This window comes from Chelonoidis abingdonii, chromosome 1 (assembly GCF_003597395.2).
Source record: "Chelonoidis abingdonii isolate Lonesome George chromosome 1, CheloAbing_2.0, whole genome shotgun sequence".
NCBI lineage: Eukaryota > Metazoa > Chordata > Testudines > Testudinidae > Chelonoidis > Chelonoidis abingdonii.
Window position 1 is genome coordinate 219,455,527 of NC_133769.1, and position 24,226 is coordinate 219,479,752.

The 24,226-nt window shown below is 43.2% G+C and overlaps 1 protein-coding gene across 8 annotated transcripts in view; it reads left to right on the top strand.

The window, feature by feature from the left end:
- The window catches only part of LOC116825693 (dystrophin), a 1,328,444-nt gene that overhangs the window by 188,172 nt on the left and 1,116,046 nt on the right, over positions 1-24,226 (top strand). For 7 of the 8 annotated variants that reach the window (XM_075059803.1, XM_075059815.1, XM_075059808.1 and 4 more), the window contains exons 20-23: positions 1,740-1,919; positions 4,821-4,949; positions 6,867-7,037; positions 21,959-22,081. In XM_075059803.1, the coding sequence (XP_074915904.1) occupies positions 1,740-1,919; positions 4,821-4,949; positions 6,867-7,037; positions 21,959-22,081 (603 nt within the window). The remainder of the gene's footprint in view (positions 1-1,739; positions 1,920-4,820; positions 4,950-6,866; positions 7,038-21,958; positions 22,082-24,226) is intronic. The other variant, XM_075059823.1, reaches the window with a different exon arrangement.

Here is a 24,226-nt window from a genome sequence, read left to right on the forward strand (position 1 = left end):
TGTATGCATCAAATAGCTATTATACAGTAAGTTAAAAAACATCTGCTAAATACACTTGGGAGTGCTGTTGTACCAATGGGAGTAATTTTTCTCCTTACTTTTTATGTTTGCCAAGCTTTGCTTTTACTGAAAACACGTTAATATAAACTTAACAATGTGGAATTATACAAGATGTAATGGAGATTGGCTGTAAATTTGGTTCTACGTCAGTAAGGACGTTGGCCTTTTGGATACAGGAAATGGTGGTTGACAGGTGTGTGCCAGTCCGTCTCTTGATGGCCAAGGCTCTTCTCCTTTGTGTAGTTAGGTATTCATGAAAATTCCTCAGTTCCTGCTCTTATTGGTGACTGCTCATTATCACTGCTGTCTCCTCCACTCACTTTATTTTGTATGTCATCCCATGCATTTTCTAACCGTCTCACCATTCTGAGCTTTGCCATTTTGAGTTAGGTCTTTGTTCCCTAAACAGATAAAAGGTGCAGGCCGGCATCGTTTGAGCAGCAGCCACCAGCTTTGGGTCAGAAAGGAATTTTCCCTAATAACTGATTAGCTGTGGTGTCAAGTGACAGTAAATTGTCAGTACCTGCTGAGACTTCAGCAAATCTTAGTTGTGACTACTGTTTAGTGCTGTATTTCTGTTTGCCACTTCATACTAGTTTACATAGGGCTTATATTTTAGATTTTTCCCTTGCTGACCTTCTTGCATCTTTATTGCTAATTTTCGTCAGAATAAGTACATTGGGTAATCTTGCATATCATTTTAAATCTAAGCACATAATGGGAATGAGAGGGCCAATGAACTGTTGGGAGGCTGGGCTGTGCCACTATGTGCATATTTAGGACACCCCAGGTTTGATCTTCATTCTTACTGTGAAAAAGGGGTCATTTGGGGAATTTTAGTCTGCAGGGTACAATCCCAAGTGATAGTACCTTACTACAGATCAGAGGCCAGAGTTACTGCTGAAATAGACTCCATTGGACGTGGTGGGGGGGTTCCTACAGTATTTAAAACTAATAATATTGCTGTTCCTTTAGGGTTGTGATACTGTAATCAAAAAAGTACTGACATTTTCAATTTAGGCAGCAAAGAGTCCTGTGGCACCTTATAGACTAATAGAAGTATTGGAGCATGAGCTTTCGTGGATGCATCCGACGAAGTGGGTATTCACCCACGAAAGCTCATGCTCCAAAACGTCTGTTAGTCTATAAGGTACCACAGCGTTCTTTGCTGCTTTTACAGATCCAAACTAACACGACTACCCCTCTGATAATTTTCAGTTTAGTTATCCTATAATGTTGATTTGCATGGTGTTTTAATAGATAATTTTTCTTATTTAAAAATTAGCTCTTAGGCTTTTATCTTAAGTAATAAAACTTCTTATCATACAATTTGAACATCTTGCATGATACGTTAGAAATATGTACTGTAATGGCAAGTAATACACACTCTTTTAAAGTAAGGTATTGGTCAAAAACTACTCTGAGGGTATGAAACATCTTTAAAATGTCTTTAGAGCTGGAAGAATATGGTTTAATTTTGGCGTATTCTGCATAATAATAGCATAATAGCAAACCAGTGAAGGTGAGTATTTTTTTCCCCTAATAGTATTCTGTTTTAACATTTTGTATTGTACAATCATAGTGTGGAGACAAATATAATTTTTGATTCCTTGAGGTGTTCTATTTCCAGACGGCCTTTCATATTTACTAAGTAATCATCCTGGGTACACTTTCCACAGGCAACACAGAAAGAGATTGAAAAACGCCAGCTCCATCTGAAGAGCATCAGTGATCTAGGAGAGGGTCTGAGGACAGTGCTTAAGGAAAAAGAAGGTCTAGTGGATGATAAGCTCAGCCTCCTGAAAAGTAACTGGATAGCAGTAACTTCACGAGCTGAGGAGTGGCTCAACCTATTGTTGGTAAGATAAAAGTATTTGTGCTTCTAGTTCACCATCACCAAACCATACTAAGCCTAAGTGTATGGATAGGTGTGGAGGTTAATATTATGGGCTCAACTCCATTACATTGCACTTTTAGGCCCCATTAGAATACATGTATACGTGGGTGCACTGTCGGCAGATTTTGTGTCGATATGTCCACTGACCTCAGTGGTGTTTTGTGGGTTGTAAACAAAGAATTTGTGTGTGTGTGTGTGTGTGTGTGTGCGCATGTGCGCGCGCACGCGCAGGGTAACAAATATATAGAAACTCACTGCTGGCATCTCTTCTTCTCTGCCTCACCACGGCCCCTCTTGTTGTACCTTTCTGCAGCTGTGGCGGATTATGGGAGTAGGTTAAAAAACTTAAATTCAGTAGGGCAATGTCATTTGCTCACACAGATAATAGGGGTGAGTGTGTGTGAGGCCTGGTCTACACTACGCTTTTAAATCGATTTAACTCTGTACCCGTCCACACTACAACGCCCTTTATATCGATATAAAGGGCTCTAGATATCAAGCTCTTTCTTCGTACTCCCAACGCCCGACGAGAGGAGTAGCACTAAATCGATATAACATATTGGATTACGGTTAGTGTGGACGGAAATCGAAGTTATTGCCTCCGGGTATCCCACAGTGCACCACTGACCACTCTGGACAGCAAATTCTGAAACTCGGATGCAGTGGCAGGTAAACAGGAAAGCCCGCGAACTTTTGAATTACATTTCCGTTTGCCCAGCGTGGAGTTCTGATCAGCACGGGTGGCGATGCAGTCTCAATCCAAAAGAGCTCCAGCATGGACCGACGGGAGATATAGATCTGATCGCTGTATGGGGAGCAAATCTGTTGTACAGAGCTCCGTACAGACCACGAAATGCCAAAGCGTTTGAAAAAAATCTCCAGGATACACAGCGGCTGCGTGACACAGTAACGGGAAGCCAGAGACTCAAATACACGCTCATGGATGAGGGGGTACTGAGGATCCAGCTATCCACAGTCCACAGCAGTCTCTGAAAGTATTTCGCATTCTGCTGAGCTCCCAATGTCTGTAGTTCAAACACAGTGTCTGGCGGGTTCAGGAACAGCTCCTCAGTTCTTCCCGCCCCCCCACCACATGAAAGAAAGGGAAAGAAATCATTCTTGACTACTTTCAATGTCACCCTATGTGTACTGAATGCTGCTGGTAGACGCGATGCTGCAGCATGAAGAGCAGTATCCGCTCTCTCTCCTCTCCCTTCCCGGTGGTAGACGGTGCAATAGGACTAGTAACCGTCCTCATGAATACTAACGTTGACATCAGAGGCCAACATTCTGGTTACTCCCCCCCCCAGTAGATAGGGACACGAATGGCTAATAAACCAGCTTCATCATAAGCAACTGGGGGGACCTTCAAACCCCCTCCCTTTCCTGGTAAAAAAACAATTCAGTACTGCCTGGACTGTCATAGCAGCAGCATGCTGTGCTCCTCTTCCCCCACACGTTTAATGTACCTCCTGGATTCACGCGCATCGGGAGGCTGCCCCTCTCTCTCATTATGTATGTCACACAACACTCAGTGTTTCTTATTCCTGCATTCTTTATTACTTGACTGACCCAAATGGCAGGGACACTGCCTGACTGGTTATCGCAGGTAAGTTGGGGAGGACGGAACAACGCGGTGGGGTTGTTTCAGGGCACCCCTGTGAATTACTGACATTGACTAGCTGTGCTCTGATACCTGGTCCCTCTAATACACTGCCCTTATTCTATGGCAGGACTGCTATTCTTTAGAAACCATTAAGGGAGGGATGACTCGTCCCATGAGTCAATCCTCAATTTTGCTTGTGCATTGCGCCCGCCGGCCGATTTCAGACCAGGGGCACTCATAGATAGCAGCGGACAGACAGAGGAGAAGAGATACTGTCATCTCATTGCCAGTTTTCCTCGGCAGTAGACGGTACAGGAACGACCGGAACCATCTCTGCTATCATTGCAAAGCAAGTGAATGCTGCTGGAGCGCTGGAGTATCGCCTCTCTGTCCGCGGCATCCAGTACACATACGTGCCGGAAAAACAAAAGCTGAACGGGCTCCATGGTTGCCATGCAATGGTGTCTGCCAGGGCATTCCAGGGAGAACGGCGCGAAAAGGATTGTCAGCTGATGTTTCCCACCGAGGAAGGAATGACTGACGACATTACCCAGAACCACCCGCGACAAATATGATTCACCCAGAATTCCAGGGGCGGGGACTGCGGGACATGGGATAGCTAGCGGAAGAGCTACCCACAATGCAACGCTTCAGAAATCGACGTTAGCCTCAGACCATGGACGCACAACGCCGAATTACTGTGCCTAGTGTGGCCGCATGAAATCGAATTTATAATATCAGTTTTATAAAACCGATTTTAGCTAATTCGATATTATCCCGTAGTGTAGACGTGGCCTGAGAGAGAGATTCTGGATTTTAGAAGCTATATTTGTATGAATATAGGAATTCATAAAAAGATGAGACAATAATCCAAATTTTCCAAAAGGAAGCATTTTTAAATTCTTCCTTAGCCAAAATGAGGACTTTTAAATAGCCATTCAATTTGCTTTCAAAGAGGTAGGGGACTAAATTCATTCACGTAGGTTCAGTAACCAGAGATTTTAGTCCAAGTCAAATTGAAAAATCCACTTCTACCTTAAATATGTCACTATTGCTCTTCTGTAATACATATAAATATTTACATACTGCCAATGGATATAAACACATATACACGTATTTGAGAGAGAGAGTTACTGGAAAAATGTAATTAATTTTAGCTTTATAACGTATGTAATGTTTGCCACAGTTTGCATAATCGGATTTCTTTTATTTCAGCTGTGATTTTTTTTATAAATACTTACTGTTTTCCGCATACAGGAATATCAAAAGCAAATTGAGACATTTGATCAGAATGTAGCTAACATCACAGCCTGGATGTATCGTTCTGAAATATTATTGGATGAATCTGAAAAACAAAAGTCTCAGCAAAAAGAGGAAGTTCTTAAGGTAACACATTCAGTTTTCTGGAAAGCATTTATTATTATATTATTCTAAAAAACTATATACATTAAGCTTTTTAGCCTAGAAGTTTTAAAGCGCATCATGAAAGATAGTGAAATATTATTTTTCTCTTGACAAAATTATCCTCCAACAACTTATAAATTGCTTAATAATATTGTAATGAATAGCAAAAGTAAGCCCTGCAGTAGAAAAAAAATTAAAAATGTTATTTTAAGGTTTGGGAACTTCATAGTGAGCAGAACGCTTATTCTTAAGCCTCTCTGCTGAAAACTATTACCTCAAAGGCATCTATTTAAAAAAGAAAATGTATCTGTGTGCTCCTTTTCCTCTCTACTCCCTTCTTTTGTGAATCATTGTGTGCTTGCTATTCATATCATAATGTTTTAGCTTACCAAACGCTGATTGCACTGGCAACATACAACAGAGAAAAATCCTAGCTGAAGTGGCTCATCATTTATAGAAGGGATATTATGTGCCATATACAATGCATGTACAGGTCCCCATTGCAAACAACAAATCTGCCCTCAGATGCAGGGCATTATTTAGCACTACGATATCATCAGATCCAATTTATTAAAAATTGGCATGCACTGTAAAGCATGAGGCTCAGAATTTGAATCCAGTCTAAGACAGTTTTTCATACTTGAGGTTGTATTCTGCCTTGAGTTATGCTCTGTATTGATTGTTTTCACCTGAATGAATTTGTGTGACATTTAGTCACCTGGATATTTGACCATGCTTTGACAACATAGTCAGTACATGCTAATTGAGGAACAGTTTGCAAAATCTAAATCGGACAGTGTTACTGACATTAGTGTGATACAATTTGCTTAAAGCAAAACTTCTCAAATTTCAAGACAGCCATAATTTTCAAACCAACATTTATTCAGGGAATAAATCAATGCTTCATAACATTGATTTTAGCAGGATTACAGGGCAGTCTTTTTAATAGGATGAGCAATTTTGCCAATGTAAGGTATAAAGTACAATTATCCTTTCCATCAATACAGGCATAACCTCTTATTACACAGTCATTACTTGTAGTCAATGCAACACAAATCCTAAAGCCCAATTATGTTTCAAATCTCCAGTGTTTTAGCCTATATTTACATACTTTGCCTGTTTTTGACAATACCTTCAAAATTCCAATAGCAGAAGCAGGTGATTTTGCTCCCCTTCTCCTTTCTGGGCATTTAACATAGCATTTTTCTCATCATGAACAATAGTACCATACCTCTACAGCATGAATAAAACTATTTTACAGCGTGAAAATTAGCAATGCTACATGGTGGTGTAGACTTCCCCTTTGTTATTGAATACCTCCCTGTAGTCAAGAAGACATATGGTCAAAAATAATAATGTTCAAAATCGTAAATCTGTGTTTACCAAAACTATTTGTAGCTATTGATGGAGAGTAATTTGACTGTTCCTACTTGTGAAAAGCATGCAACAAACACACAGGTTTTTCTCACACACAAGGTTCATGTAAATGTTGTTTACAGTATGTTTACTTGGATAAGGACAAAGATCAAGACACAGTCTTTACATTTTAAGTTTTAGGACTCCCACTGATCTGAAAAAATTACCTCTTCCACCGAGTATATTAATATTGCAAGAAACAGCTTCTCTAGAAAAAAACTGGAAATACGTTCTCCATCATCTTTCAATAAATGCTAGTGTAGACCATTAATAAAGTATATACGTACACCCTCTCTAAACCTGAGGGCTACACAGTCAGGATAGATTATCTATACAGAGCTCCCCTATTATATGTGCACGTTCACAGAGTTACCTGAATTTGCTTTTTGGTTTTGCTCCTTGTTCTTTTGCACACTGTCTCTCTCACTCTCTCTTTACATTTATTACTAACTTCAAGCCCTGTCTCTTGCTCATGGACTGTAGCGCTTAAAGGCTGAGCTGAATGATATGCGTCCAAAGGTGGACTCTGTGCGTGACCAGGCAGTAGACTTGATGACAAACCGTGGAGATCACTGCAGGAAAGTAGTAGAGCCTAAAGTGTCAGAGCTCAACCAGCGATTTGCAGCTATATCACAAAGAATTAAGAGTGGAAAGGTAGGAGGAACTGCTCCCATGTGGAGACGCATGCTAATTGGTGCTTTATGAAAGGTGCATGGTCCTACATAGGGGGGAATCAAATTCCCCCAAACACATTTTTCAAAGGAACAATAAAAAGATATATAATTAAAATGTAAATATTAAGAATGTGGGAAGGAAAAGTGAATTGGTGTGTATGTGTGTGGGGGAGAGAGGAGAGTTCATCATGTTTATTCTGTTGCCATTTCATAGGTAACTATTTTCATGAGCATGTAACTCATCTTTAAAAATGTGTTCAAGAATTAAACAAAGCACACAAGGTATCTACTCATGAACAAAGTTTATTAAACACAGAGAACATCAGCTGCCTTTTTAAATTATAAGAAGTGAAAACCTGGCCTCACTTCAGTGAGGCTAGAATTGCACCCCAAAGACCAAATTAGTAGTTATAGACGATACAAATGGAATAATTATTTCTTAAGCATATATATCACCATTGGAACTACTATGATTTTTGGCTTTTCCCACGACTTAAAATGGCCTTTTTCTTAGTTTGATTTTTTTCAATTACATTTATCTGGTCTTTTTCTTTCAAACGCTGACTCAACAAAGTTCTTTATATTTTCATCAACTTCATTTGGATTGCTCATCCGCTTAAAGTTAGGCACTGGTTTAACTACTTTGTGCTGAATATGGTCTTAATGTGGAACAGGTAATTTTTAGTCAAATTTTGGCCAGGTATGTGTGGAACATGGCTCAAAATTACTTCATCCACATTAGACCACGCATCCTAGGTAGCAGCATGGAAAAGGAATCAGGACAGGTGGAAATGCAAGGGCAAGGAATAGATAGAACCTTCTCTCCTTCCCCAAACCCGAATCCACCATTTGTTGTAGCTGCTCCAATGTGTCAGGCTGAGCTTAAACTTGCTACAGTTTATTCCTCCCATGTGGTGGGAGAACCAAGAAGGAGTTTGTAATTCTGAATGACAATCTTCCTCCCAAGCTGCAATGATCTGCTGCCCCTTGCTCCAGGCAAACTGGGTAATTATTATCTATTCCTTTGGTATTAAACAAGCAAAACAAAAACTTGCAGTTATAACAATAAGCTACATACATGTGAGTTTTTTGTAAGACTGTTTTAAATATGTACTTGCATTAAGACAGATGATTTATTTTAATTATTAATATATCATCATAATTCAGTACCACAGAGCTACTTGATATAGAGTTGTTTAAATTCATCTTTGATTAAAACCATTATGCTATGGGATTTTTATCTCTTTAAATCATCCAAAAAGCAAATATGATTATAAACTAAACTGGTTTTAAAGGCATTAAGGCCTGCAGGCATTTTAAGTAATGGGGATTAGGAAAGGGCAAGAGACTTTAACTATTATATTACCAGTGAGCTAAACTATTTTCTTTGCCAGGAAAATATAAAGCATAAAACAATTAAAGAAAGTTAAAGTCCTGGCTCTAGTAAAAAAATTATAAAATAATAATCAAAACATAGGAGTTTATCATTCATAGATTTACTCTCATCTTGAAAGCTGCACTGGGAGCATGATTTTTTTCCCCCTGGCTGAAAGGACTGTGGGCTTTACTGCCAAACATGAGAGATTCCTGGGAATCCCCAAAGATCTGCTGTAGGTTAGGGCTTATTGTTACCAGGTCTGGTGCCTCTGCACTGGCTCCAGTACCAGTGACTTCCTGGAAACCAGACTTTATTGCTGTCATGCTATCATGGACCTCCAGACTGACTCTAAACACCACAGGGAAGCTTTTGTGATGTCCAAGGGAAGAGAAACAATTGCACAGAGGAGGGCATGAAAGAGGAGGGATGCAGGCAAGATTGGCCCCTCCGTGTTCAAGTGAAAGGGAGATGATCTGAGCCAATAGGCAAATTCTGTTTTTAGTTCTCATCAATGACCCTCACCTCTTGACATCACTGGACCCCTAAATCCATATCACAGATCTGAGTTTAGCCTTATATCTTGAATGAGTATCAGGAATATAGGAGAAGGAACTTCAAAAATAATTCTGTATTGAGGTAGGATATAGTATGTCTACTGAAAGTATGTTAACCTGAGATTTCTTGGAATGATCTATCCTCTTTATACAAAAGTCTACATTGCTATATCTCTCTTCCACATTTTGTCTTCCTCTTTATACCATAGAATAATTGACTGTGAATTAAAGGATGCTTTGTTTTTCATTTCATTTTGTAGTATAATAGATTTTTGTAGTATAATAGGTTTTTGTGACTTGGGCTTGCATATTAAGTACAGTACATACCTCTTGGAAAGCAATTGCTGAAGTATAGAACTTATGGGTCAACATAGCCTTCACTGTTGTGAAGTATTTGGGTCTGCATATGGTGACAGAATAGAACCTCATGGTGCTACATTAGATCTCTTGGGGCAGTGGATCTACGCTACCCTGAGTTCTCTTATAAACACAAAATGGAACAACTTAATTGACAGCACCTGTATTTACCAAGGACTGCATCCCTATCAACAGCACTTGATCAAAGGCAGCTAAGAAATCTAACAGAATCAATGGGGGCATTTCTTCATCCATCCTGGTAGGAGACCAATGACTAATGTAACCAACATATTCTTTGTGCCACAGCCAGTTTTATTATAGCTCACTGTTGAAAATGGAAATCGTTGGTCATAAGAAAAGATGCATTACCATGAAAGAAAATATGAAATAATGTGGAGTTGGTTTCCCTTGGTGTTTGATTCCTTGAGAACTTTAAACATAGAGATTATGGCATAATAAAGTGTGCTCTTTACTATTCTATTTTGCCTGTCACAAGAAGTTATTGAGTCATATATTGAAGAATCAAGAAATTAACAGTAACTTTCAGTTTGCATCATTTAAATCAGGACTTTTATGACAATGTTAACTCTCAAAAAATCTTAAATCTAAAAGCTATGGAAAAATGTTGCTAGGCTCCTCAGACTGCAGTAGTTTGTTTTATAGATTCCTATTACAGGAATTAATAACAAAGTCTCCCTTTGATATTAGGAGGTGGAGATTTGCTCAGAATTCATGAGAATTGAGCCCATGGCTTCCTCACACATCAGTGGGAGACTAGACCCCAAAGCTATTTGAACATGATATTCTATGGGGGTGGGATCAAAGCATACCTCATTTCATAATATGAACAAGTGCTAATAATTTCTTGCTTTTATTAATTCTGTAGTTAATCATACATTTTTATCTGAGTGGTTTCCAATTATGTCACTCTTCAAAGATGTGTAAAGTTATTTCTTAGTCTTCCCTGACCAAGAACACCGTTAGCTTGTTTGACCTACCTACATCTTTCCTTTGCTGTACAACACAACAGCAAATGTGTATTCTTTTTCAAAAAGACATTTACTTTTCCATCAGTAACTGTGAACGTTATGAATTTAAAAGAAATTAATCATAAGTGCTATGTGGATATATAGCAAAATTAATTTAACGTAAGGTTATGCCACTGAATCCAAAAAAGTTCTGTTGATACATACTGCACAGCTGTACCATATGGTGCATGCTTAATACATAAATGTTCTAACATGCTAATAAGCAATGCTAAAGTTATAAGTGCTTTCAGAATGCTAGTGTAATCAATATATTTTCCTATCCCTACTACTTGTCAACATCATCCTGAGCTTAAGAGGAGACTCTAAATGGCCTAGTAAAAAGTAGGTCCAACTTCTAATAACTTTCTTTTCATTTTGGTCATTATGGTACAAGTGTTATTGGACTAATAGGGAATATTACATCTTTAATTTATTGAAATATCTATTATAAAAAATGTGTTCGTCTTCCTCAAAATGTAGCCTTGTTCTCTTCAGTGTGGAATCAAGTGCTTTTTCTGGCTCAGCATTTAATTTCTGAAGTAATGGGGTTCCCCATTTTCTTTGGAAAGCTATTTCACAATGAACTTGACCTCACTGTTTCCTGTTAACCTGCATTTTCCTGTGCTTAATTTTATCCCGTTACTCCTGCTTACAAACTAAACCATTCCTCCTCAGCCTTGGCGTTTGTACCATATACTTGTGTCACATGAGTAGTCACATAAACCTAGACACATTTATTTTGTGTAATCTTGCCTTATAAGCCACTGTAATACGTCAGTTATTTCTGTTATTTTTCTCTGAGTTACCTCCAATTAGTCAACATCTTTCTCATAGTGAGTGTCACATGCCTGCACATAGTTCTGTAGGTACAGCCTCACTACTGTTCCATACGGGAACTGTCATCTGATTATTTATACTACAGTAGATTTTAGAGGCCCCAAACAAGATCAAGTCCTCCTTGTGCTAGGTGCCATACAGACTCTCAGAGACAGGCCCTGCCATGAAAAGCTACCATTTAAATAGACAAAGACAGACAAAAAGTGTGAGGGAAACAGAAGCACAGGTAAATGATATGTCTTGCCTATGGTCCCACAGCAGGTCAGTGGCAGAGTTAGGATTTAGAGCCCAGTTGTCTAGTGCCTCAGCCTAGTGCCCTATCCACTGGACCATGATGCCTCTCTAACCTGGCTAATCCATGAGAAGAAATTTCTGTTTGTGCAGTTGAAAATGAAATTGACTTTTTATATCCTATGACACAACACTCACATGAGTTTTTTATAGTCATATGCTAAGTAAGCAAATCCTGAGTTCAGAGAGCTGTTTGTTGTTTTTGGTAGGTTTTTGTGTGTTTGTAAAGTTGCTGTTGGACGCCAGATAGAGTATTCCTCAAGCAACTCCCATAGAGAAGCTTTTCAGGGAATTTGACACTGAATAACTTCAGTGGTAATGCTTCCCTCTCACCATCTAATAAAGCTCCTTGTTCAGTCCGATATGAAATTGACTCTCTCTGTGATTCTTTATCATTGTTACATGACATGGTTTCAGAAGCAGACTCACTTTAAAGCAGCGTAAATGGAAGGAAAATCAAATGCTAAAATTCAAATTACTACAAGCCTTTACATTTGATAGATCCAGTGAATGCTCTGAATGGAAAGTACCCTGAACCCGAGTCCAAACAACAGAAACCCCCCCCCACATACCTGAACACAGAGAATGGCAAACTACAGGTCATCTCATCAACCAGAGCAAGAAATATTTATAAATTATTTACCTTTGCTAAGGAAGGATATAAGTATGTCTGATTATTTATGAGAATGATATTGCAATCTCTCAGTCCTTCCAGGATGACACATTGAAAAGAATACATGTGTATAGCAGGGTCTCATCAAATGCTGATAATTCAGCCTCACATTCAGGGTGGTGTAGCATAGAACTTCGTCTAATATGCAATGAGAAATTGTGCAAGTTATGCAGAAAGTTCAGAAGGACTCCACTCAAATAATCTCTTACCCACAAGCCCAAAATGTAATCCGCACCTCCAAAAGTTGCACTGCAGAGATCTCATTGCAACAGATACAAAATAAAGATCTGAGAACATAGCTGAACGAGGCCTAGTATGATGTTGCTAAATAGGGGCATAACATTAAAAAATAGTTCATTGTATTATTGTCCTATCATGTGAGATGTCTTACTGCTGTGATGCTTGTACAAAACATTTCTACAAATTGAGTAAATAACTTTAAGGTAATTATCTTATTATATAGTTCACTGTCCTTGATTAAAGGAACTGACTTGAGTAGTTGCTGGACACCCACATCTCCAACTGAAATGATCAAAGCAGCATGATCCACTGGATAGTGCACGGAGCTAGGAATCAAAACTCTGGGGTTCTGCTCCTGGGTCTGCCACTGACCTGCTCTGTGAATTTGGACATATGACCTTATCCCTCAGTTTCCCCGTTTCAGAAATGGACATAATGATACTTTCTTTTATGAAATGCTTTGTGATTCATGGACTGAAAAACTGTATGACCTAAGTAATAGTAGTAGTATTTATTTATTTACTCAGTATAAGTTGAGGATGTTGAAATTTTCTCAAGAGCAAGTCAGGTAGAAATCGATGAATTGTATATTCATGCTAATTTTTATCATAAAATTGTAAGTAGAGGGTGAGGAATCACATTTTATTTTATTTGTTATAAGCTCACCAAGATATGACAATAATTGTAAACTTTTTTTAACTTACATCTTAAATTAACAAATATATTATGTCAAAATCTACTAAAAAAAGATATATTTATGCATTTTACCAGGTTCTGCCTTTTTATTTCATTCACTTCCTTCTTCTTGACTCTTTCAGTTTTTCCTTGTCAGCTTTTGCACAATTTAATCATGCTTCTGTATTTCCTGTTCTTGTTTCCTTTATTGGTTTTTATTTTGGTGAAATTTAAATAATTTTAAAGCAATCTTCAAAACATTTGAGGGGAAACTATTGATTTGTTTAACAATTCTTCTTCGAGTGCTTGCTCATATCCATTTCAAGTGGGTGTGCGCGCACCGCGTGCACGTTCGTCGGAAGAATTTTCCCCTAGCAACACCCAGCGGGTCGGCAGGCGCCCCCTGGCGTGGCGCCCTTGTGGCACCGCATATATACCCCTGCTGACGCGTCCGCTCCTCAGTTCCTTCTTACCGCCCATGTCGGTCGTTGGAACAGTGGAGTGCGGCTTGCTGACCTCCACTTCCCTAGCGTTTCACCCGTTTTTTTCTCATGTCTAGTTCACAGTTACTTCTGTAGTTAGTGTTAATTCATAGTTGTTAGTTCTAGTAGTTAGATTAGTTTTTGTGTATAGTTGAGGGCTGAGGTTTAATCCTCCTCACTCCTCCAGGGACCCAGGCTCATGCCTGGCTCTCCTGGCTTCAAGCAGTGCTCGGCCTGCCATCGGCCGATGCCAACGGGAGACCCCCATGATCGCTGCTTAAAGTGCTTGGGGGAATCCCATCTGACTGACAAGTGCCGGATCTGTAAATCGTTTAAGCCCCGGACGAAAAAAGAGCGGGACTCGCGCTTAAAGCAGCTCCTTATGGAAGTGGCGCTGATCCCTGCAGCTCCGGCACCGAGCGCATCCGCACCGGGCAGAAGCGCTTCATCGGCACCGGAGACGACCGGTACCACCAGAACACCACGTCACCAGTCTCTGGCGCAGAAGCCAGCCCGGCACCGCTCCCTTTCGCCGAAGGACAAGAAGAAGGCTCCTGCAGCTGCGACTACAGCACCGCAGTCTGAGCATGGGAAACCGTGCCGGCCGGCACCGTCATCTGCCACGGCACCGGTTCTCCCAGCACCGTCGACTCCAGCCACGCAAGAGCCGTCGAGTCCGGTGCAGGACAGCTCCCCAGCAGATGCCCTGGTCGAGCTTACCATTCCCACTACGCCGGAGACCTTTGCTTCGGCGAGGGAACTTATAGCCTTCACTGAGCCTTCCCTGCCTCAACCCCCGGCACCGCCGGTGCGGGTCCTCTCGTCGGCAGGGAAGCCAGCGATGCTTAGGCCAGTGTCCCTCGGAGCAGAGGACAAACACCGATCGAGATCATGGCACTGCTCCCGCTCGCATCGCCGATCTCCCTCGCGACGCCGCTCGCAGTCCCGGCACTGATCCTACTCTCGGCACCGGTCGTACTCGCAGCACCGGTCCAGATCACCAGACCGCTACTCAACCCGACGGTCTACCTCCCAGCACCGCCTTCAACGGAGCCCTTCTTACCGTCGCTACTCGAGATCCCGGTCGACCTCCCGGCACCGTGCTGGTCGTAGGTCCTGGTCCCGGTCGACCGCCCGGCACCGTGCTGGTCGCAGGTCCCGGTCCCGGCACCGGTATGACTCCCGGCACCGTTCGCCGAGACAACCCGACGCCCGGTACCGGGCTCATGAACTATCCGCTCCACCCTGGCCGTCGAGACATCTCTCGGGCTCGTCTCGCCTGGACAGCGCCCTCTATGGGGATGTGGCGGAAAACCAAGGTCTGGAGCAGCTGCAGCAGTGGTCCTTCTGGACGCCTTGGGCCTACCATCAAGCCCAAGGTGATCCGATCCCACCGGTCCGGTGTGCATCTGCCACCCGTCAAGTGCAGGAGGCCACTGTCAGTCGCCCACCGCAAGATGACGACAGGTCAACTGCGACCCGGGACCCTGAGGCCGCCCCAGAAACGGCCCCCCCTCAGCAAGACCCTCAGGAGGAGCCTAGTGGGGTTCCCGGGGACTTCCTCCCCTCCCCCTCCTCCCTCCCTGGACGAGGGCGGTGCGGGCACTTCAACATCGGGCCCGCCCCCATCGTACCTCCGGAGCCCCACCAGGACCTGCTCCGCCGAGAGGTGCGTTGAGCATCAACCGAATCCAGGCAAAAGAGGGAGGTTCCAGAGTTGAGGGATCCCTTGTTGTGGACATTCTCTCGTCTGATGCACCGACGAGAGTAGCCCTGCCCTTCATCCCCACCGCTCGATCCCAAGCGAAGGCGGATTCTATCTTGGCAGTACTCCCGGACGTCCATCCTCTCCGACGGCCAGAGGCGTGGAGAGGAAGTACATGGTACCCCTCTAAAGGGATATGAATACCTGTACACCCAAACCTCCTCCATGCTCTCTCCTGCCGTACGTACAATCCTCGTCAACGAAAAGGGAGCGTTCATGGCCAGCCAGCCCCCGCCCCCAAAATCGCGGGGGCCATAAACGTTCATGGACTTGACTGGGCCGCAAAGTATACTCCAGGAAGGGTCTCTACAGTTGCCGTGTGGACGAACCAGCAAGCACTGCTCAGCAGGTACAATTTTTAACACCTGCGGGGTTTTTTCCATTGACAAAATTTACTGACCTGGTCCGGTAGACTCCCGCCCTGAGTTCAAGAGCCTCCTGGTTAAGAAGGGAAAAATCTCCAGAACCTCACTTCCAGGCCGCCCTCGATGGCCGAGACTCAGCGGCTAGAACCAAGCGCTCGGTGAGTCACCGAATAGAGACGGATTTTCAGATGGTTGCAAGTCTCCGGCTTACCTCTGGACACTGCAACATACGATCCGCAAGACCTCCCGTTTGGGGCAGGGCCTCTTCTCAGAGAGACGGACCCGAAGGCTACAAGCCCTTAAAGGACCAATCGCTCATTAATGCGCTTCCCTGGCATGCACACACCCGCAAAACCCAGCGGAGGTCCTTTTCGGCCACAAACCTACAGCGTCCCTATCCCCACGTACGCCCGCGCCAGGACTTTAACAGGCGGGCAAGCTCGACACGCGGACACACCACCCCGACACGTGAAACTGAAGACGTCAACCTGGGTTCCCGATAGGGGGGCAAACAATGGTTCCGCCAACCACCAGGGGACCGAAACAAAAGCTTTGAAGGTCGCGCTCTGAGAGCAAAGATGAGACACCAGTCCTTCTCCCCAGGGACTCCTTTTCTTTTTCCAACCAGCTTTCTCTCCTTTCCTCCCAGTGTGGACCGAATTAACTTCAGATCAATTGGGTTCTGCGCACGGTGGAGTTCGGCTACCACCTACAGTTTTATTCTCGCCTCCGTCCCACCCACCACTTCCCACGTCCTCTTCAGTTGACCCGCTCTCACGCCGCCATCGTCTTTGACTCAGGTTCTCCGCTTCTCCGAAATCGGAGCAATAGAGGATACCTCAAGACTCTCAGAGGCAGTACCGGTTTTCACTCCCGCTAGCCTTTTTAATCCCCAAGTCGAAAGGAAGTTTCTCCGACCCCATCTGGACCTCCGCGGACTTCAATGCCTTCGTTAAAAGAAGTTAAGATTCCCGCCATGGTGTCCTTGGGTCTATCATCCCGTCCTGGATCCGGGTGACTGGTTCGCTGCTCTCGACATGAGGACGCGTACTTTCATGTTTCTATCTACCCACCACACAGACGCTTTCTCTGCTTTGTGGTGCGGACCGCCACTTCCAATTTCACGGTCCTCCCTTCCGGCCTTCATTGGGGATCTGCCCCAAGGTATTCACGAAATGTCTGGCAGTAGTGGCTGCTTTCTCCGTCGGCAAGGCATATGTGTCTTAACCTTACCTGGACGACTGGCTTGTCCGTGGGTCTTCCGAGGCTCAGGTCGCCGCGCACATATCATAGTGATCAAGGGAACTATTCGATGCTGGGTCTATTAATCAATTTCGACAAGTCCATCCTCGTACCATCTCAGAGGATAGAATTCATAGGGGCTGTCTTGGACTCCACGCTCGCGGAACAGCCTCACTTCCACCCAGCCGGTTCTGGGCTATAGTCTCTGTGATAGAGAGCCTGCTCGCCTTTCCCACGACCTCGGCCCGGGGTCTGTCTCAGCCTGCTTTCGGTCACATGGCGGCCTGCACCTTTGTCACCAAGAACGCCAAGCTCCGTCTTCGCCCCCTTCAAATTTGGTTGGCCTCCGTTTTACCACCCACGGAGGGACAGTCATGGACGTGATCGTCACACTCTCACAGACGGTATTGCATCTCTCCGCTGGTGGCAAGACCCCTCCCTGGTGTGTGCGGGGCATGCCGTTCCACCCCAGGGAACCATCTCCATATCCGTAACAACGGGACGCTTCCTCTCTGGGATGGGGAGCTCACATGGGGTCACATCGGACACAAGGCCTCTGGTCCTCTCAGGAGCTGTCGCTCCATATAAACGTTTCGGGAGCTAGGAGCGGTACGCTCGCCTGTCAGGCCTTTATTCGTCACCTGCAAGGCCTTTGCGTCTTTAGTGCTCACGGACAACCCCACCGCGATTGCACTATATAAACAAGCAGTGGAGGGGGACCCGTTCTCTCCCTCTGTGTCAAGAGGCGATCAGGCTATGGGAGTTTTGTATAGCCCACTCCGTGGATCTGCTTGCCTCCTTCCTTCCAGGAGTGCCAAAACGAGTTAGCGACACCATCTCAGCAGGTCCTTTCTAGCCCACGAGTGGTCCCTCCGCCCGGACATAGCCCATTCTCTCTTCCGGAGGTGGGGTTTTCCCCAGATCGACCTCTTCACCTCACGCAGCAACCGGAATTGCACAGGTTCTGCTCCTTTCGAGGTCTCGCCCCTGGGTTCGATCTCGGACGCCTTCCTCCTGTGTCCTGGTCGACCCTCCTCCTATATGCCTTCCCACCATTTCCACTGGTGCACAAAGTCCTGTGGTGGAAGCTGCGCAGGGACAAGGCTCGAGTAATTCTCATCGCCCCAGCGTTGGCCTCGCAGCACTGGTACACACGCTGCGGGACCTATCGATAGCCGACCCAATTCTCCTGCCGGCCCATCCGGACTTGATATCCCAGGACCGGGCAGGCTTCTCCATCCCAAACCTCCATCCCTCCCTGACCTGACGCGTGGTTCCTGGCTGTGTTGAGTGGCTCAGAACTGCGCTGCTCTACTCCAGTGCAGCAGGTACTCCTGGGAAGCAGGAAGCCTGCAACCAGGGCTACTTACATGGCAAAGTGGAAGAGGTTCTCCTGCTGGTGTCAGACACAACAAGTAACACCTACACAGGCTCTATCCATGTGATTTTGGACTACTTTATGGCACTCAAACAAACAGGGCCTCGCGCTTTCTTCCCTGCGAGTGCACCTAGCTGCCATTTCGACATTCCACCCAGGGGAAGGCCCTTCCACTGTCTTCTCTCACCTACAGTCTCAGGTTCCTCAAGGGCCTGGAGCGCCTCTTCCCCCAGGTCCGCCGCCCGCCCCTCTTGGGACCTCAGTCTGGTTCTCTTTCCAGGCTAATGGCCCTCCTTTGAACCGTTGGCAAACCTGCTCTCTCCTGTATCTCTCGTGGGAAGTGGCGTTCCTTGTGGCGATTACATCGGCCAGGAGAGTCTCGGAGCTTCGAGCTCTTGTTGTGGACCCCTTACACACGATATTCCACAGGGACAAAGTACAGCTGCGGCCCAATCTGCCTTCCTTCCCAAGGTGGTCTCCTCCTTTTCCACCTTAACCAGGACATTTTCCTCCGGTCTTTTATCCTAAACCTCATGCATCACGTAGAGAGCAGAGAGCTACACTCACTCGATGTTCCGCTTAGAGCGCTGGCGTTTTTACATCGACCGCACCAGAACCTTCGCAAGACGTCCCAACTTTTTGTTGCCGTGGCAGACAGGATGAAAGGTCGCCCTGTCTCATCTCCAAAACAATCTCCTCCTGGGTTACGGCCTGCATTCAGATCTTGCTACGACTTGGCCCCACGCTCTCCGGGCGAAGTGACTGCACATTCCACGAGAGCTCAGGCCTCTTCTACTGCCTTTCTCGCTCATGTCCCTATCCACGACATATGCCGTGCAGCTACGTGGTCCTCGGTACACACCTTCTCCGCCCATTACGCCTTGGTACAGCAGTCCAGGGACGATGCAGCTGTTGGGCGTTAAGCTGTTTTGCATTCGCATGTCCAACTCCGACCCCACCGCCTAGGTAAGGCTTGGGAATTCAACCTACTTGGAATGGATATGGAGCAAGCACTCGAAGAGAAAAAAAAGGGGGACGGTTACTCACCTTTGTAACTGTTGTTCTTCGAGATGTGTTGCTCATATCCATTCCACACCCGCCCTCTTCCCCACTGTCGGAGTAGCCGGCAAGAAGGAACTGAGGAGCGGACTGCGTCGCAGCGGGTAATACGCGGTGCGCCAAGGGCGCCACACCAGGGGGCGGCCTGCCGGACCCGCCGGGTGTTGCTAGGGGAAAATTCTTCCGACGAACGTGCATGCGGCGCGCGCACACCTACTTGGAATGGATATGAGCAACACATCTCGAAGAACAACAGTTACAAAGGTGAGTAACCGTCTTTTCCACTTCAGTTGTTGACTGCTCTGAGAATAATTCTGTATTTCTTGGTAAAATCCTGTTGAGCCCAATGTGTTAGAAACATAATGACTAAGGTAAACCATTCTACAGTTCTTTAACATTTTTTGAGCCCAAGAAACCTTCAATGCTAAGGTTACTAATTGCATCTTTCTGCTTATTTTTGGTTTCCCCTATATCTGTTTAGTAAAGTAAGATGTTTTGAATAATTGAAACATTGCATGTTGTTAAAATAACGGTGGTAAAAGTATATCTTATACAACACTCAAAATATAACTAAGATATTAATCATAACTGTTAATGTCAACAATATTTAATAATGGGATTCTGTTTTATTAAATCAATATACAATACTTTTACAAAACATGGTATATATTTCTGTTGCAACTTCTGGGAAAAAAAACTTAAGATAGTGGTTGAATTTCCCAAAAGCTACCAAAGGCCCAGCTGAAACCAAACTTGCTATACCTCCAGGACAAGTGCATGAGTGAGAAATCCATAGATCCCCTAAATAAGAAATGAAATTAAAAAATATTTATCATCTCCAGTCAGTAGTGCTTTACGTTTTTTTGTTTATTTTTTGTTTTTGTTTTTTAACTGACAATTTTGAAAGCATTAATTGGTTTTTGGGGTTACCCATGTCACCAGGAATATGTTGGACTAAATGTTGGAACTAAGGCTGAACAAAATACAAAAGAAGAAAGTAGTAAGAAAATTGATGGACCTCACTCTACAAACACTCACATGAATACTTCAGTTGTGTAATTGGAGTTCTTATGTAAAAACAAGTTTGCAGGATGGAGCCCAACTGCCATAGTGCAACTGTATCATGACCAATGAAAATATAATTATTACTTATTTGTGTTGTTGTATTACCTAGACACCCAAGCCAACGTTAGAGTCCGGTTGTGCTAGTCATTATACAAGCACATAGCAAGAGCTCAAATAACTTACAAGCTAAATAGAAAAGAAAGGGAAAGTGTGTCGGGGAAGAGACACTGTTGGATGAAGTGCATTTTGTTCAAGGTCATACAGCAGATAAATAGCAGAGCCAGGAATAGACTCCAAGTCTATTGTCTTTCTTAATCCAGCACCTATCCCTAATCATGTTCTTACTGTATTATTTTGATTGTGATGATCTCGCAACATATTGCTATTATGGTATAGATAATACGAATTGAATATACTCCTTCTTGGGGGATAAAGGAAGGTTTCGCTGATGCTTAATACACTGACTATAACAAATGGGTAATTTTGCATCTGGCATCTGAAAGTATCAATCATTTAAAAAGCTACTTTTAACTCAAATTTTAAAGCAAGAATAATCAAGAAAGAATCAAGTGCTTATAGAGTTAAACAAAGAAAGCTTAGTTTGTTAATCGTTTGATATTTTTATCTCATAATAAACTCTTGGAATACACTCATGAATTTATATTAAACTGTAAATAAGCACTCATACATCAATTTTTCCCCCAAATGGTGCATAAAGGAAAACAAAAGAAAAGTTTGCTTATTGTTGTTCATAAGTAGCCATTACTCATTTTTAAATTCAAAATTAAAGGCTGTGGTAATAAGATTAAATATGATGATTTATATAAGACAGTAGCAAAGTTTTTTGCCTGGGTTTGATACATTTCTCAGTGACATTTTTGAAATGCAAGCCTTATTTATGAGGATTTTTTAATACATCATTAGAAAAATACCTATGTAGGTGTATGGATTGTGTATTAGATAAGTTAGGTACTGTATAACAATCATATGATCCTCTGGCCCTGCTTTGTGACAGAGAAATTATTTAAAAGTGATAAAATTAATACCATGTAATTATTCTCAATTTAAGGTAATTGTATGTGGTTAGCCACTTGAATGTGAATGTTTTGCTTGCTGCTGTGTGAGTACTTTCTGGCAGACCAGACTTGGTCAAAGAGCATTAACATTTAATTTTTTAGATAAGTGTTATATAATATCATTTACTAGAACATTTTTTGAAAATACGAATGAGGGAAGATCAGGACTTATTTTCTTTTTGTCTTCACTCACCATAAAATTATGACATTATTTTGGTATTCATTTTACTACAATATTGTTAAATGTTTATATTTATTGGCATCTTTAGATACTTTGACTAGTTGAACATATTTTGTAACATATTAGCTGGAAACATAACGTGTGCTATTAGTGTAGCAATAGGGGGTAGAGCAGATGTCTCCTTTTGGTTTATGTTTCTAATAAAAATATTAAGTTTGTGATTTAAATTGGCAATCTCTCTCTCTCTTTTTGTAGCCCTTCATTCCTTTGAAGGAATTGGAGCAGTTTAACTTTGATATACAAAAATTGCTTGAACCACTGGAGGCTGAAATTCAGCAAGGAGTGAATCTGAAAGAGGAAGACTTCAATAAAGATATGGTAAATTGGTTGTAATGGAAGTATGAATGAACTAGGAATGGAAGTGAATAAAAAAGCTGAGGCAGACATTAGAAACCTTTGCATTTGGATCTTTACACTGGACTTGCACAAATGCTAATTATACTGATTTATTATGAACTCGGTGGGCCCAGTTTAGCATTGACTGTTCGGAGTAATACTTTAGTTTTAGTGACATTTGTTTATGGTTAGGTATTGTACAAAGAAACAGTTCTGTATTAACTCATGTGTTTATCAGTACCATAGAGCAAACCTGCAAGGCAGGCTAGATTTTGTACTAATACCAGTGATATTTAATAATTATTAATGAGATGAAAAAGGGAGTGACAAGTGAAGTGGCAAAATTTTCAGAAAACATTTAATTGTCTGTAGTAGAAAAGAGTGTATTGTCACTTTGATGTAGAAAAGCTAGGCAATTGGACAATGTAATGACAGAAAAAATTCAGTGTAGACAAATTCAAGTTTTATGTTCATTGGAAGAAACAATATATGATCTTGATGTGCACCAATGAATGCCACATACATCTGCTCATATTTCTTGAAAATAACATTTGTAGTGCATTTAGCTCTTTAATGATTCGCCAATACCATTTTCTACAAATGGATTTGCTATTTTTATGCAGTGAATACCATTAGGACAGTAGGTAAAAGAGCTTCAACATTAAAAGGGTTTAAAACAATGGGGTGCTCTGCCACGACTACTATCCTGATGAATACTGGACTGGGACCCACTTTTAGGCTCTTGTCAGTAGGGTTCTCAACTGTCTAACTGCACAAACCCAAACACTTTTGCCCTGCCCCTGTCCCACCCCTTCACCAAGACCCCGTTACCACCCCCATCCCTACTATTTCTGTTGCCACCCACCCTCATTCACTTTCACTGGGTTGGGGCAAGAGGTTGGGCTGTGGGAGAAAGTGAGGGCTAGGGGTCGGGGCTGAAGGGCTTGGAGTGTGGGAGGAACTCCACGGTGAACCTGGGCAAGTGGGTGCAGAAAGGGGTGTGTGGTGCAGGCTCTGAGAGGGAATTTGGGTGTGAGGGGACTCAGGGATGGGGCAGGGGATTTGGGGTGTGGGCTCTGGCTGGGCAAAGCTTACCTCAGGCAGCTCCCAGAAGCAACCAGTCTGTCTGGCTCCTAGGCTCAGAGGTGGCCAGGCAGCTTTGTGTGCTGCCCCTACCTGCAGGCACCATCCCTGCAGCTCCCATTGGTCATGGTTCCTGGCCAATGGGAGCTGCTGTGTCAGCGTTTGGCAGTGGGGGAGGCAGCACGGAGACCCCCTGGCAACCTCTGCACGTAGGAGCTGGACATGCCGGCCGCTTCCGGGCACTGCATGGACCCAGAGTATGTAGAGAGTCTGCCTTAGCACTGCTGCACTGCCGACCATACTTTTAGGGGCCTAAAATCTCCCAGATTGTTTTCAAAAGCCACCGGCAAATCATGGCCAATTCCAGGAGACTCCTGGCCAATCCAGGAGGATTGGCAACCCTACTTTTCAGTGCAATGCCATTCTTTGCCTGGCAAGTGATAATGGTCTTTCTGTATACGTCTGACCCTCTCTCCATGTATTGAGCAGTCTGACTGTTCAGCAAGATCAAATGCCTATCATTTATGAGGAAGTGCGGAGCATTATATATTTTTAAACAGATGTTTCAAGTAAGTCATTTGATATTAATTCTGAAATCAATGCTAACACAGCTGTTTATTTTTTTACAGACAACAATACTAACATTTTACAACAGTGTTCATTAGAGTCATCTGTTTGGAATGCATCAAGCTTACTGCCAGGGGCAGATCTTCAGCTGGCATAAATTGTCAAAGTCTTTTTAAAGAATATAGTTTAGTACATACATAAAGTAGATTTCAAATGACAAAATCCCCAAGTTTAGTGGCATAAGGTTGACTTTACCTTTTCCATAGAAAATCTAAGAGGTATTTTCAAAGATTTCTTCCATAAAGAACTTTTTTTCATTTTTCAATGTTGGTGTATTTGCCATGAATAGCAAGATTATTCAATTGCAGAAACATTCACCCTTGAATCAACTTCATCCTACTGAAGATTAAACAAAGAACTGCTGCTTGGGGTTCTTGTGTTCTTTTGTGGTGCTGTGCACTTTTTTTAAAGTCTGAA